Raw genomic sequence first — 13,666 nt, 5'->3', positions numbered from 1 at the left:
TCCTGCTGGACTTCTGACACCAGTATAACTAATTTGAAAAGACGTTTCAGTCTTAGCACTTAAATTTAGTCCTAATGAAGAAATTAGAGTTCTCACTTAGACAGAAGAGGTCACTTCTTAACAGTGAAATTACAGAGATCAATTTCTCTCTTTGAACTGTGACTACACAAACATACCCCTTTCCCCTTCATGGATGCATGACATCCCTTTGAGAGCTCCAGCCTTTGCTTACAGGGAAAGTTACGACCAGAAGAGGTAAAAGTCATTTTGGTTTTCAACAAAAAGGATATGCACTTTGAGATTAGGCTCCCTGTCCGAGCCCCTGGGCAAACACAGCAGACGCAACAGTTGGACCCACAGTCTCACTAACGAAACAGAGACGTGGGGATGAGATTATTTGGATTCTCTGTTGTTCTCTTCTACTTGTTTTGTTAAATGAACTCTGAAGTGTCATTGTGTGACCAGTTCTCAAAAGATTCTGAATGCTGACAGCTGCTGCTGTACTTCAGGCTTATAAGCTCCCATATGATGTCCACCCACAGAATTTAAATTGACTTCAATGTTTCAGAGCTTCATGACTTGGAAAGAAGAACTTGGGTGTTTACTGCGAGATCCTAGCGACACCTTTATAACTAGAGTGCATACTACAGGCTGTTTTTAACTGTGGGAGCTGTTTGTGTAAAGATTCAGTTTGACAGTCTATTCTCCCCCCTCTTTTTTTTTAAATAACAATTTTTATGCAAGAGTAGGAAAATAAACAATCTTAGTGGTTATGCATTTCACATCTCAGTTTATGCTCATGTTAAACTGCTAATAGTAACAGGGCACAGCGTTTTGCTCCCTACTTCAGTTTAACTTTTATTAGCAAATTCTAGAATAACTGAGTGTGGGGATGCCAAACATTTTGGATATCACTACACAAATCAAGGAATTTGAGAGAAAGAAGCCTCGAAAGGAAAGTTAAAGCCATCATCTGCATTTCTTCACAGCTGAAGCAAGCTCTGGCAGAACTTTCATTCAAAGAAAGAGGAAATCCCAGCATTGCTAAGCCCTGCTGATAATAAAAAAAGGAAGAGAAAAAGTGCAATTATATGTATAATTCACTTACTGAGTGAAGATGAGGAAAAACCTGAAAAAGAGCTTGCTGTAATGTATTCAGCAATCTGCTGTAACGCAAGCAGTCCAGTGGGGTTATTGCCCTTCTTCATCTGTTCTTGAATAAGGCATTCCAGATCTTCTCTAAAAGCCTGTAGAAACATTTGAGAATCATCAAGGAAACCTGGCTTTGATAGAAGTAAATTATAGGTGGGGCTGGTAGCTTTGCCTGTTATTAATGTTACACGAAACTTCCCCTTAGACCTTGTTTTTATCTGCTTATAACTTTGCCAAACTTTAACCATCTGACCTAAACTTTGTGTGTTAAGTACTGGCAATTTTTGGCATGGGAGGAAGGAGTTGGTCACAGAAGGCTAACAAGATTAAATGTATTCTTGTAAATAACAGCAAAAATAATTTTTATCAATAATTAAAGAGTGTTTCATGTTTTGGAAGAGGTACGTGAAATTCAATCAGCTTTTAGTGCTGGATGTTCTTTTGATTCAGTAATCTTTCTGAAAACACATCCAAATTGTGATGAAGTTATAAACTACTGGAAAACTGGAGCTCATTCATGCTCAAGTAGTATCACAGACATGCAAAAACCAGAAGGGAAGTTGGGATGTCATCTCCTCCCTATTTCTCTCTTTCTCCCAGAGGGAACACACCTTCCCTCCTGCGTAAAATGTCCGCAAGCCCAAGGGACAAACTCTTGAAGAATAGATCATGAAAAAGGTTTTCACAGTATCACAGTTAATCCACTATGCACCATGCACAAAGCCTGCTCCTTCCAGATGACAGATTAACCACTATCCACTACAAACACCTGTCCTAAGGACCACTTCAGTCTTGACATTTCTAGACCAATTAAATTCAGTTCCTTTAAAATTTCCTTATGGATTATATCTTCTAACCCTCTCATGATTTCCTGGCAGCAGCTTCCAGCTTTTGTCTAAATCAGCAGTATGCAAAGCTGCACACAACACGAGCTGAGGTGTATTGCAAATGCTCTTGCTAGCTCATTACAGAAAGACATTTGGTGTCTTTAACCACACAGCTGACTCCTATTATAACTCCAGGCTATTCCCTGTATGCAATTGCTCCTTTCAGTTTGCCCTCCTTAGCATAGTACACGCTTTCAATTCAAGAAAAGAAAATAGTTCTATATGGCAAATGTAATTTTTCACTGAATTTTAATTCAGTGCTCCAAAACACCCACTTTGTTGGGTAAAATCCACCAATCTCACGACACAGTCAGTTAATCAACAGGCTTTGAGAGAGTGCTACCCCAATAATACAGCCTCTTAGTTGGACAGCTTAGCATTCATAACTACACCTTAATATCCAAGCTTTCAGACATCCATGCTCTTCCTTGGAATAATCTTGTTGGGATCATGTGTGCTTGTGACTTGCCAGATTTCCATAAGTAAATTAATCTGTACTGACTACACAGTGATCTGTTACACGGACGGATCTCTTGGTGTAACCAGACATTGCATGCAGCATCCCCCACCCAAGTGAACAACCTTTTGCTGGCCTGAAGATACATGGGCAAAGTCAGGTTATAACCTTTAGTGCCTGTTGTAGGTAAGATCTATGCAGCAGGAGAAAGGAGCAGATGGGGAAAAGGAAAGAAAAACCAGGAATCAAATGAGGAAAGGAACCTAACTGGGACTGAGAGAAAGGAAGTGAAGGTATGGGAGATGCATCAGCACTAGGAGCACATAAGGGAAAGTGATGGGAGGTAATTATGGGGAGGTAATTGCCAGAAAGGCAAATAAGGATTTGTGGAAAACAACAAGTGGTTGGAGAAGACATCCTGACTTTTATCCTTCATCTATCAGCAGGTGACTGTGAAACCCAATCCCTCCAAAGAGCTCCAAGGATGGCCATTATCATCATGTCTCCCTGTGTTCCAATGGCAGTGTGCGTGCCACCCTCACTAACAAACCAACGAGCACTGTGCCCAGCCTGGAACTCGAATACGGCTGCGAGCCCAGACTGCTGGAGGTCACTACATGCAGAGCATGTTTCTTTGCCCCTCTTGCACACAGATGATAAACACACAGGTACTAACTGCACACAGTAATGCAGAGGTAATAACCTTTAAGTGTAGCACAGTTGTCTAGTTCTCACTAGGGAAGAAATTCAATGTATTTTCCCCTTCTCATGGCTTAGCATGTGGCCTTGTGCCTTTTTTGCATGCTACACACACTCTGTTGAGATGACAATTATTGTTTATCTCACAAGATTTTCTCTGGGCAGATAATTACTGTAAATCCGAGTGCTTCAGAAGCATTAATTTACTAATCCCTGAAACATGTCTTTAGGGTACAGCAGGGCCTTGTCATCATTTCCACAGAATCAGCAGCAAGGAGTTTGAGTTCAGACGATTCCACCAGTTTGGGACATTCATTCCAAGGGGCCCAGAGCCCCATTTGTAGAGCTCTGCAGCTTCTTACATACTTAAAGCACAACTCTTGGTGCAAGTTCAAGTGCAGCATTGAGCGTTCAATGTGCTGCCATACCTCAGGATAATGAGGTGGGTACACAGAGAATCACAGTCTGCAAAACCAGGAAACAGATGAAATGACCCATGGCAGCCCAGTTTAAATCCTTGTGGTTGGTTGGTACCAGAATCTGCACATCTCTCACTGCAACCAAAGTGGGTTTGAATGAAATTCAGATGCACGTGATTTAGACAACCCCCGCAGGAGACACAAGCATTTTTTGCATAACTAGAAGAAAGCATTTTCATGGTCAAACAGCTCACAATGGACAAAAAAAGGAGTCAAGGTCTAACCTTTATGTTCTACCAACCTGCTTGAAAGTGCAAAAACCCCATAAATATCAACAGAGGTACGTCCTTGGCTCTTTGCACATGATATCCCTCACATTACAGAAGGTTCCCCCTACTCCCCTACACATAAACCACACTTCCAAGCACCCACCGTCACAACACCAGCTCACTTTTCTGCTAATGGTTCACCATGAAGCCATGGTTTTATGGCTCTTTCTCCTTCTGTACCTGTGATCTATTAAGGCTGCAGAAAGAAAAGCTGGCCAATATATTTCATCAGCAAGTTCCACTAACGCTCATTTCCAAATTCTGTCATTCCAAGATGCTCGATTACTTCTCAAATATTCCTGAAAGAGGCCCCCTGCAAGAGAGCTCGGCCATTTCACACTCTGCATGGCTGAAATGCTCTTTCACTCTTGTTTGTAATATGTATACAAGGAAACTGCACATCTGTAGTCTCCCGAGGGCCATATGGAAGACAGAATTCATGCAATTCATGGAAGTATTGGCTTGGGAGGAGATGGAGAAAAACAGTTATCTGCATTACATTAAATCACTCTCACTTCAGTTCAACGAGGACTATAAAAAGGATCTGCAAAAGCATTCACAGTAAATTCTTATTAGTCATATTCAGATTTTACTTTTTTTAAACCTGTACGAGTAATGTTACTTCTTATGACAGAGAAAAAGGCAGTGTAATGTATTTCAGGCAACTTTTGACAGCAAGATTTTTATTTCTTATTGTATTTTTAACTCTGCTTTCCAATCATGCTGTTTTCATTTTTTTCTGAGCTTAGTTTTAGCTCTTTAATGTTAACAGCAGTATATTATACTCTTGCTGATGCTACGGCAAATAAGGAGCAAATATGGAGGTTTGGGATGAGGTGTAACACAAGGTGAGGGTATGGATGAAGTGCCTCAAAATAAAGTATGCAATCTATCCATGTGCTAGCGTGCAACCATGTTTTCCAGCAGACTGCAGCCTTCAGTGTGTCACACACATGACTCATGCACATTTCTCCATGAATATTTATGAATATTTCAATACTTCTTGTTTACTGCTTTAAAACAGACCTTTAAAACTTGGATTCTTCTGTCTTTAGATAACCGTCCCGTGCTAACATAACCTCCCTCCTTTGGGAAGGATAGGCTTATATGAAGGGCATCACCTTCTTCTGGACAACAACTTAGCTTAAATGTTAGCCATTACATGAACGATATTTACTGGAGCTTTCACTGTATAACACTGATTTCTGTAAAACCAGTACCATGCAGGGCTTTGATTTTGGGATCTGACCCATTCAGCAGCAGGAATCTGCTTCTGAAAACCTAACTGCAGCCTGGAGGCCAAGTGGTTTAGTTTTGCTTTAATTCATGAGACTGTAACAGGTAGATATATATGGCATTACACTGCAACTGCCCACAAGTGACCAAGTAGAAGTCATGCTTCAGAGAGACGTTTTCAAACAGATGACAAGCACTCTGCTCTGGCACAAAGCAAATATTTTTAAAGCAGATTTCAGATGTAGTATTTGACAAGAAAATGCTGACAAAAGAAAACCCATATTGTCAGATGAATGAAAAATTGTTATTCAGCTGTGTGCTCGGCATTGCTCAAAACTGAGAAAGTTTCAGCTCTGGGATTTAAACAGCTCTTTGGGTACATGTGGGTTTTTTGGTTGGTTTCTTTTAAACCACTGGAACGTTAGACGTAAGGTGATACAATAAGAGCAGTGACTTTTTACAGCAGGGTCCAAGTCCCAGCACCTCACGGTTGAGCATCAACACGATTGCCCCACTTCTGGACTTGGCCACCCTGCCTGTGCCTGCACCGGTGCCACAGCAAAGCTGCTGCCTGGATAACCCACCCTGCCGGGCTAAGAATCATTTCCTGTTGGCACAAGCATCCTTCTGCCTTCAGTGAGCTCACCCACCCATCCAAGCACCAGCATCTCTCCCCTTGTTTGTGCTGGAACAGCACTTTGAGCATCCTGCTGCAAGTTTGCATAGAAAACAGCCCGTAGTAAGGAAACTGGGCCCGTGACAGCTATTGGAAAGGAGGTAAAGCGACATTTCAGACAAGATGCACAACTAGGAGGATGCTGAGCAGAGCTTTTATTCACCTGGGAGCACACAGCCACCCAAGTGAATAGCCTGACCTCAGCTTGCAGCAGGCTGCAAACTCTTCTCCACTACTGCCAGCTGAGGTGGTTGTCTTCAAAACTGCAGTGAGCTGAACTACACTGAGTTACACCAGAAGAAAACATAGTTTTGCATTACACCATGAACCAAGGCATCCCCTGCACAGCCAAGCCTACCACCTGCTGGCCCATATGCCCTAAGCTGGTCTGCTTCCAGTTTACCCATCTTCTGAATGCCACTCCATCACCTTGCACAAAGATACGAGCTTCCCACAACTCTCCAGTAAAAATACACAGGGTGGCTCAGCCTGTTCCTAAAACCTTTTCTAAAACTCCACTGATTCTAAACTTTCAGTTTCTAAAACTCCAGCCAGCTCTCTTACACCAGCTTAGACAGCCTTGCATGGTACTGCAGCCTGCAGAACAGATACAGCTTTTCTTACTGAGTCATTAGTTGCATGATTAGGTCAAAGACTAAGATCATAAAACTGCTTCTCCAGAAATAGTTACAATCATCTTCCAAATACACATCATAAACTCTAGCAGTTGAGATGCAAAAATCTTTTGGCTTAGACCTTAGGGCTCTCTGAAACTCAACAATAAAGTTACAAGCCTCAGTTCTGATTCATTTACTTCCGTTTTCATTCAGGACAGTCTAAGTGTGAGCTGACAGTGTAGACTGGGTCTGTTAAGAACCAAAACAACATTTGCATGTACCAGTTGACAACTGGCATTTTTCAGTCAACATAAGCAGAAAAACTAGAATACCCAACTTGCTAGAATAACCTATTTTACATGTATACACATCTATATATATAGCTCAAAACAATAATGTTGCTAGAAAATTTTAGTATTAATCTCTTCATCTTGGTAGGCAGCTCTCTGAGAACATTAAAAGGTATGCAGGTTCCTATCTTTTTATGCTGTTTCTTGTTTGTTGACCATTAGTTTCTTCATGCAGTCCTTCCTCAAAAGAAGTAGAAATAAAATTATACGGCAAAAAAATCCTTTGTAAATAGATAAAACAATGGTATACAGGTAATTTCCATGTACTCCACACCACTGCAAACTGTGAAGAAGAGAAAGCACATGCTCACATCAGGACTAATTACAGTAAGATCCAAACAGTCTGATGTATCAGTCTACAGGAAGGCAGCTAGAAAAGCAATGTGAGGTCCCTACATTTAATAGCAGCACTGCTGTTAGCCTAGAAGCTGCAGAAGAAAACAAGAAACCCCTTCACCCATTTTCACTCTTGCCCATTTTTGATCAGAGTTTATATATCTTAAATCCATTTTTAAACAGGTCTAATTCAACTTACCTACATACAAGCGCACCCACACTGAGTCTCAAAGCCAAATCACCACCACTGAAGGAAAGGTTTAAAACAACTTAACTGGTATTTTGCTCTCGAGAGCACTCCTGTACTGTAAATGCAGCTGCCCAGGGAAGAGGAAGACAGACCTTCACCGAAAGAGCCGATGTGGCTTTGTGACAGGCTGTTTCAAGACCGGAGTTTAGATACAAACAACCGGTGCCCTAAGTGGAAAAGGGTGGAGCTGGCCACAAAAAAACCGCCAGTGAGTTAAGGCTGGTGGGGAGAAGATAAGAGTCACAAAAAGTGTTTGTTAATGCCATGAACAGAAAAAAAAAGGGAGGGGTGTGGAGCTTCTGTGTTAAAATAGAAATGGGCTCAATAATAAATATGGGGAATTAGGTAAAGTTCTAATAACCCCTCCACTTGCAGTGAAGCGTGTGGGTACCTGGGCTGGATTCAGTGACTCAACCGACAGCAAGCCGGTCCCCAGACATTGCTCAGCTGGCACCAGTTTTTCCTGCTCCTCGACCCTGGTTCATACCAGTTCTCCTCTGTGAGCTGAAGCAATGTTTACTCCTGTGATAAGCAGCCTGAAGATACCCTATGATTAAAGCAAAACCTGAACTCCTCTGCAAAGCCCATCGTCAGCACAGCCAGCTCCCACAGCGCCAGCAATCCCCACACTCACACAACTGCTGCAATGTGTCCCTCCCTCGTGTTTACTCATGGAGTAAAGCTACACATCTTGATAGATGGAATGGAACTGCCAAATTTAAAATGCTAGAAGAAATCAAATTTCAGCTTGCCAGGGGTCTTAAGCATTTCCAAGCAGAACAAACTTTCTTCTATTAGCACAGGAGTAGGGAATGTGGGAGCACACGTGGTGGTGATGCACCATCAGATGATGGGCAGGGCTCTTGCAGGGTGTTCTGGATGCACACATTCCTACAGCCGGGGACGAAAATCATCAGTCACGACTTTCCAGGATTATTTAACAGCCAGAAAGACTTAAAAATTAATATAGCTAAGCAAGTCCCTTTAGTTGTTACACACATACTGCAATGGAAACCCCTCTTTCTGCTGTCAACAGACTGATTTGATGCCTTTATTGGACAGAAGTTACAAGCCTAATGACTGAAAGAAAACTTGTAGATTTTGTTACCTTGCATTTTATTTTGTCTCCTTACCACTTACCTAGGGAATTAATTCAGATCAGAGTGTTATTTACAATTAATACCTTCAAATACATATAGGACCATAGGAAAGTTGTCAGGCAAAGGAGATCTGATTGTTTGATGATTTGAATAACCTAAAGAAGATGGTCCCAAAAGCACCACAGGATTTGCAGACATCCCCCCAAGACAACAAAAACCTAAACCCAAGCAGTTAACAACCAGTGGAAAGATTAGATACATGGACAGGGGGTGGAATAGATCTGGAAACTGTTGGCATTTGTATCTAATGAAAACCACAATTCAAACTAAATGGAAAGCAGCACATATGGAAATGAGGGAGAAGTGAAAGGTAACTCACATTTAATGTAAGGAAGCAGGGGAAAAACTCACAATTGCACTTGTGGTGCAGGACACTGGTATGAACTGACCATGAGAAAAACAGAAGATAGGCAATGGGATCTCTTGGTTTCTCACAGAGATACAGTGGGTAGCCTTGATTTCAGACAGCATTACTGTGGGCACAAATTCCCTCTCACATAAAATGCTGAACTTGCCCAGCCCCCGGTCCGGGTTTATATGGATATTGTCACAGCTCAGGGGATCTTTAAGGGACATTTTGTGGCACGTCTTAAATTACGTGCCAAGTTAAGCTCATCTCCTCCTGTGAACGAGATGCTGCACAGGTCGTATGATGAAAGAATGTGATTAAATAAGCTATTGTGAGCAGAGGAGAGTCATGACCCCAGCAGGAAGTCAGGAAGATGTCAGAGAAGGCTGAAGCCAGAGGAGGGAGCTGAGATGTGAGAGGTGGATATGTGAGGAACTGAAAGGACTTTTGATATTTTAAGAAAATAAACTGCCCAAAAGGGAGTGGTGGTGTGAAAATACCGGCTGTTCACTCGATACAAACCAAAAAGTGAGCTAGACAACTGCAAAAGAGGAGGAAAAAATAAATCAAACCATCCTTCATCTCTGTCTTGATGCTTTGAAAATAACATAGTTAGAAAGAAAAATTCAAGTGTGGGTGGGTTTGCTTGTTTTTGAGGAGAAAAATCTGCCTGCATGCTGAAGCAGACCTCTGAATAGATGAGTTGCTAAGCTGGACTGTTATCTCCCCTCTTTTTTGGGCAAGAGCAGCTGGCGTGGGAGGCAGGGGGTGTGTGCGTGTACAAGGCAGGAAGGAAGAGAGGCGCAGGAGAGAAGTACAGTTTTAACCTCAGCATAAAACAACACTGATTTTGCAATCCAGATGGCTAGACCTGAACCAGTGCCCTCATGTAATGGCAGCACTGAGCCAGATGTGCTCCAAACAGCCTGCAGAGCCTCAACGGCTTGGTAGATGCCCTGTAAATTCAACATGAAGTTAAAGCAAAGCATGATGAGATCCTGCCAGCAAAGTGCTCTACAAACCAAAGAAGCTCCAAATAACTGTGTTTCATAGGTAAAAATAGCATGTGCACATTCAGTGGGTCTTGACAAGCCACGCAAAACTTTCACTAGTAAACTGTACACATAACCCAGGCATTTAAATTCCAATAACCAGGCATTTTTGTCTTTACATATATCGCTTCATACATAGATTTGACTACTCCAACTTTTTCTTACATCAGTAACAATAACAATATATATCTCATATCAGTATGTCTTCTATATAAGAACATGTCCTCTTCCACTCCCACTGTGACCTGTAGCTCGTCTTCAAACACAGTGATATAAAGGGGATGTAAGGTACTCCTCAGTGCAGTTTAAGCAGTGATCCTAATTTCCTGTCAGGTTACACACAGAGCCCTGTTAGCTAAAGCCTGTAGTAAGCTTTCCTACTGGTTAGCTCACTGTTTCACATGGTCTCACTTCACTGGAAGCAGTGTGGCACTGCTGCCTGCCCACAAAAGCACCTGACACCTTCCCTGGCCACTCCGGGAAGGCTGCAAGGAGCTTTTCTGTGTGTTCATGCAGCTCCTCAATGCTGAACTTACTTACTCTTCAGTTTTCACACACCAAAACTTCTCAACCGCTGCTTTTTTGTTTTTTCCTAAGTGTTTTTGATTCTTCTGGTTGCCATAGTACGGGCACCAGAGAGAGACGAAGGCCAGGAGGACTCGTATACCATAACTGAAACAAGTGTTTTGATGATACAGCTAATAAATGTTTACTCTTTGAAAAAGGTAGTTACTCAGTATAACAAACAATATGACTGTTTAGCATATAAAAAGACAAAGCTGTTTTTAATTTCAGACTGAAATTGGAAAGTCTAACCCCCACCCTAATCTTTTCAAATTATAGGTCAAGTATCTCAGACCCAACATAAAGCAATGAGTCCTTTAACAATAGCAACATAGTACCTGAACCTTCTGAACTTGCTGACATTACTGAAGTAAACTTATATGGCATTATCTTAAAGATTGGCCAGCAGTACCTCTGGATGCTATCAGGCTGCTCACACCCAGCTGATCTTAATTTCTTTCCACCTTTCTAACATGCACAGAACAACAAACAAGCAGGTCCTATCAGATTCTCCAGGTCATCAGATGCTCACAGGTTACACACAGTATTAAGCAAACAAGTCTGAGAATTCACTGATAATGTCAGGACATTCTTTGTGCGCAGAGGTCATAAAGCTCCTGTGATTTGTTTAAGACTTATTATTATGAACAGACTCTAAGACATTAGCAAACACCAGAGGTAATGGGAATAGCTTTCTAGTAGCTTTTAAATGATTTAATTTAGGAAAGGGAAATTGCACATCATGGAGGAGTAGTCAGACTGCACATCAATATGTGCATCAAACAGCACATCAGAGAGATGCAGCAGTCTGATGTCTGAAGATGTCTGGTCAGGGCTGTGGCCTTTACAGTAACATGCACTGCACAAAGCATACCGTGGTTCCTGAAACACATTCTCTAATTTATTTTCTTGCTAAAGGATTTAATTTTCCTACTTGAAAGAAGAAGTCTTGTTAATAAAATAGATGAAATCAGTACCTAAGCTTCCTTGTATATGGCAGTGATTAACCCTTTAGTTTTACACCATAAACCTTTGCTCAGAGAAAGTGCACGTTCAAAGAAGCTCACCTCAAGTCCATACATGTTTGTGTATTTTTAAGAAATACAGCAAGGATAATACCTACATCTCATTTACTAACACTCGCCAGAAGATGAGTCAATGACTATTTTTCTGATCTGAAGGCATATATCAAGACTGGGAAAAGAAATGAATGCATATGTCTAAGACTGGGTGAAGATTTATCACTGAGCAAGCTCCTCCTTAAAACACGTCTGATACTCTCTCTTCCTCTCCTTCCAAACATCTTCAAACTATTTCCTTCTTGTCAACGGGAATAAACCAGAGAGGCAAGAAAGCTCTATGCAGTGTAATTCTGCAGCTATAGAAGAAAAAGAACAAAACCACTATGTACAATACCCATTAATTCAATCCTGAACCTGTGCTACACAGACTAGTAACAGGAAAAATGCCTTTTGGCCTTTTCACGACAAATACATTCAAAAGGAGACAAGGTACTTGTTTTCTATCCTGATTCTCATGAACACTGTGGCACATCTCAACTGGAACCTGGAAGAAATAATTCAGTTTCTGTTCCCAAATCAGTTAAAAATTAGCTTGATGGATATTCAGTCACTGTATTAAAAATGCTTTTATTTCCTCACACAAGAAATCACAGCAGGGTTCCTCTAAACTTTCTATATCAAGAAAAGAGACTCTAAAAGGAGATACTTGAGCAAAAATGGCAGTTCAGACACCTCCTCTTCATGCCTGCTCACACATTCATCTCCCACGTTCCCATTTCTCCCTGGCAGATGCCAAGAGCTGAGCAGGCCCCTGGCTTATTTGGACAACTGCTCCCTTACACGACAAAAACTTGTAACTTATTGGCAGCTCCAAACAGTCACTTTCTGAAAAGTGCTGGGCTCAGCTTCTCTTGCGGCAGGACACTAACAGCAGCCTGGCGGCTCTTTGTCCCCCAGCCTTCAGTTAAAACACTTACCTAGACTAAAGGGTTGCCCCTTTTCATCCCCCTCCCTAATATCTGCACGCTGACTCTGAATCCATTAAAAAAAAACAAACCCACAGAGACTGTGGCAAAGGGACATTTATTACATTTGGCAGACTTGGCAAAAGGTCCCCCAAAACGTTAAAGAAGTAGTTATGCTCATTGAATTCAATACTGCCATCAAAAGGACCAAAAAGTACACATACAAAGCCAAACAAAATCTAATTTATCTTTATCTATCAGGCTGAAGACCTGGTCTTTGCTGTGAGTTCTGGCTACTCACAACGTGACTATTTTAACAGGAAGAAGCAGACTCCGATCACATTTTACAATCGAGTGTTAACATAAAATTATCATAATTGAAGAGTTATGCAATACTTCCTTAGAGTATTTTCTTTATAAAAGAGCCTGGCTGCAAACCCAAGCTTGCACAAATAGACTTGCAAGTAATAAATTCCTTAGTCAACAGGTTCACATTATACTCAGAGCACCACACAGATCCAAGAGGCACTCCACGACGACACTTTAGCAAACAATCCTGTTATTCATGGATGACTATAATGGGGTGATTACTAACAGCTGTTTGCAATCTCATTGCATATGGAAAAGCTTCCAAAAAATTACAGAAGAAGCACCTCAACTTACAGAGGAACTGAAGGGAGAAGGATCTGTAATGCTGCTTAACCCCTTCCCGCTCACATTACCCTCACTACTCATATCACACCCCAACACCCCCAAAGGCTTGACCTCACACAGACCTTACTCACTCCTACGGCTTCAAAATACTCAAGGCAACAGTATTCCTTTGGAATTCATCAGGTTAAACCCAAAGAATGCACGTATTAAAATATAAATTTCAACTAATATGAGTGTGGTTCAATAGATTTAATAGTGTTTTACGTAGCCTACATGAGTACTGAACTTACACAACCAGTAGATGAGTGTTAATATGGCCAAGGTTGGCCATTTATGTCCTCAAGGACATAAAAAGAACATAGTCTAACTTTTAAACAAACTTAACCCAATTATGAATGTTAATTAAAACATTCCTGATGCAAATGATAGGTTAATATTCAAACCCAGAAAGCAGAACACCGCGTAATGCCCTAATTTGTTCCTATTTGACCA

General features: G+C 41.4%; 1 protein-coding gene across 1 annotated transcript in view; it reads right to left on the bottom strand.

The window, feature by feature from the left end:
* The window catches only part of ADD3 (adducin 3 (gamma)), a 32,249-nt gene that overhangs the window by 13,323 nt on the left and 5,260 nt on the right, over window positions 1-13,666 (bottom strand). The window contains exon 3 of the mRNA XM_010016438.1: window positions 1,109-1,247. Within this exon, the coding sequence (XP_010014740.1) occupies window positions 1,109-1,247 (139 nt within the window). The remainder of the gene's footprint in view (window positions 1-1,108; window positions 1,248-13,666) is intronic.

This window comes from Nestor notabilis, unplaced genomic scaffold, assembly GCF_000696875.1.
Source record: "Nestor notabilis isolate BGI_N333 unplaced genomic scaffold, ASM69687v1 scaffold14766, whole genome shotgun sequence".
NCBI lineage: Eukaryota > Metazoa > Chordata > Aves > Psittaciformes > Psittacidae > Nestor > Nestor notabilis.
Note: the sequence above shows the minus strand (reverse complement) of the source record. Positions and strands in the feature narration are given on the sequence as shown.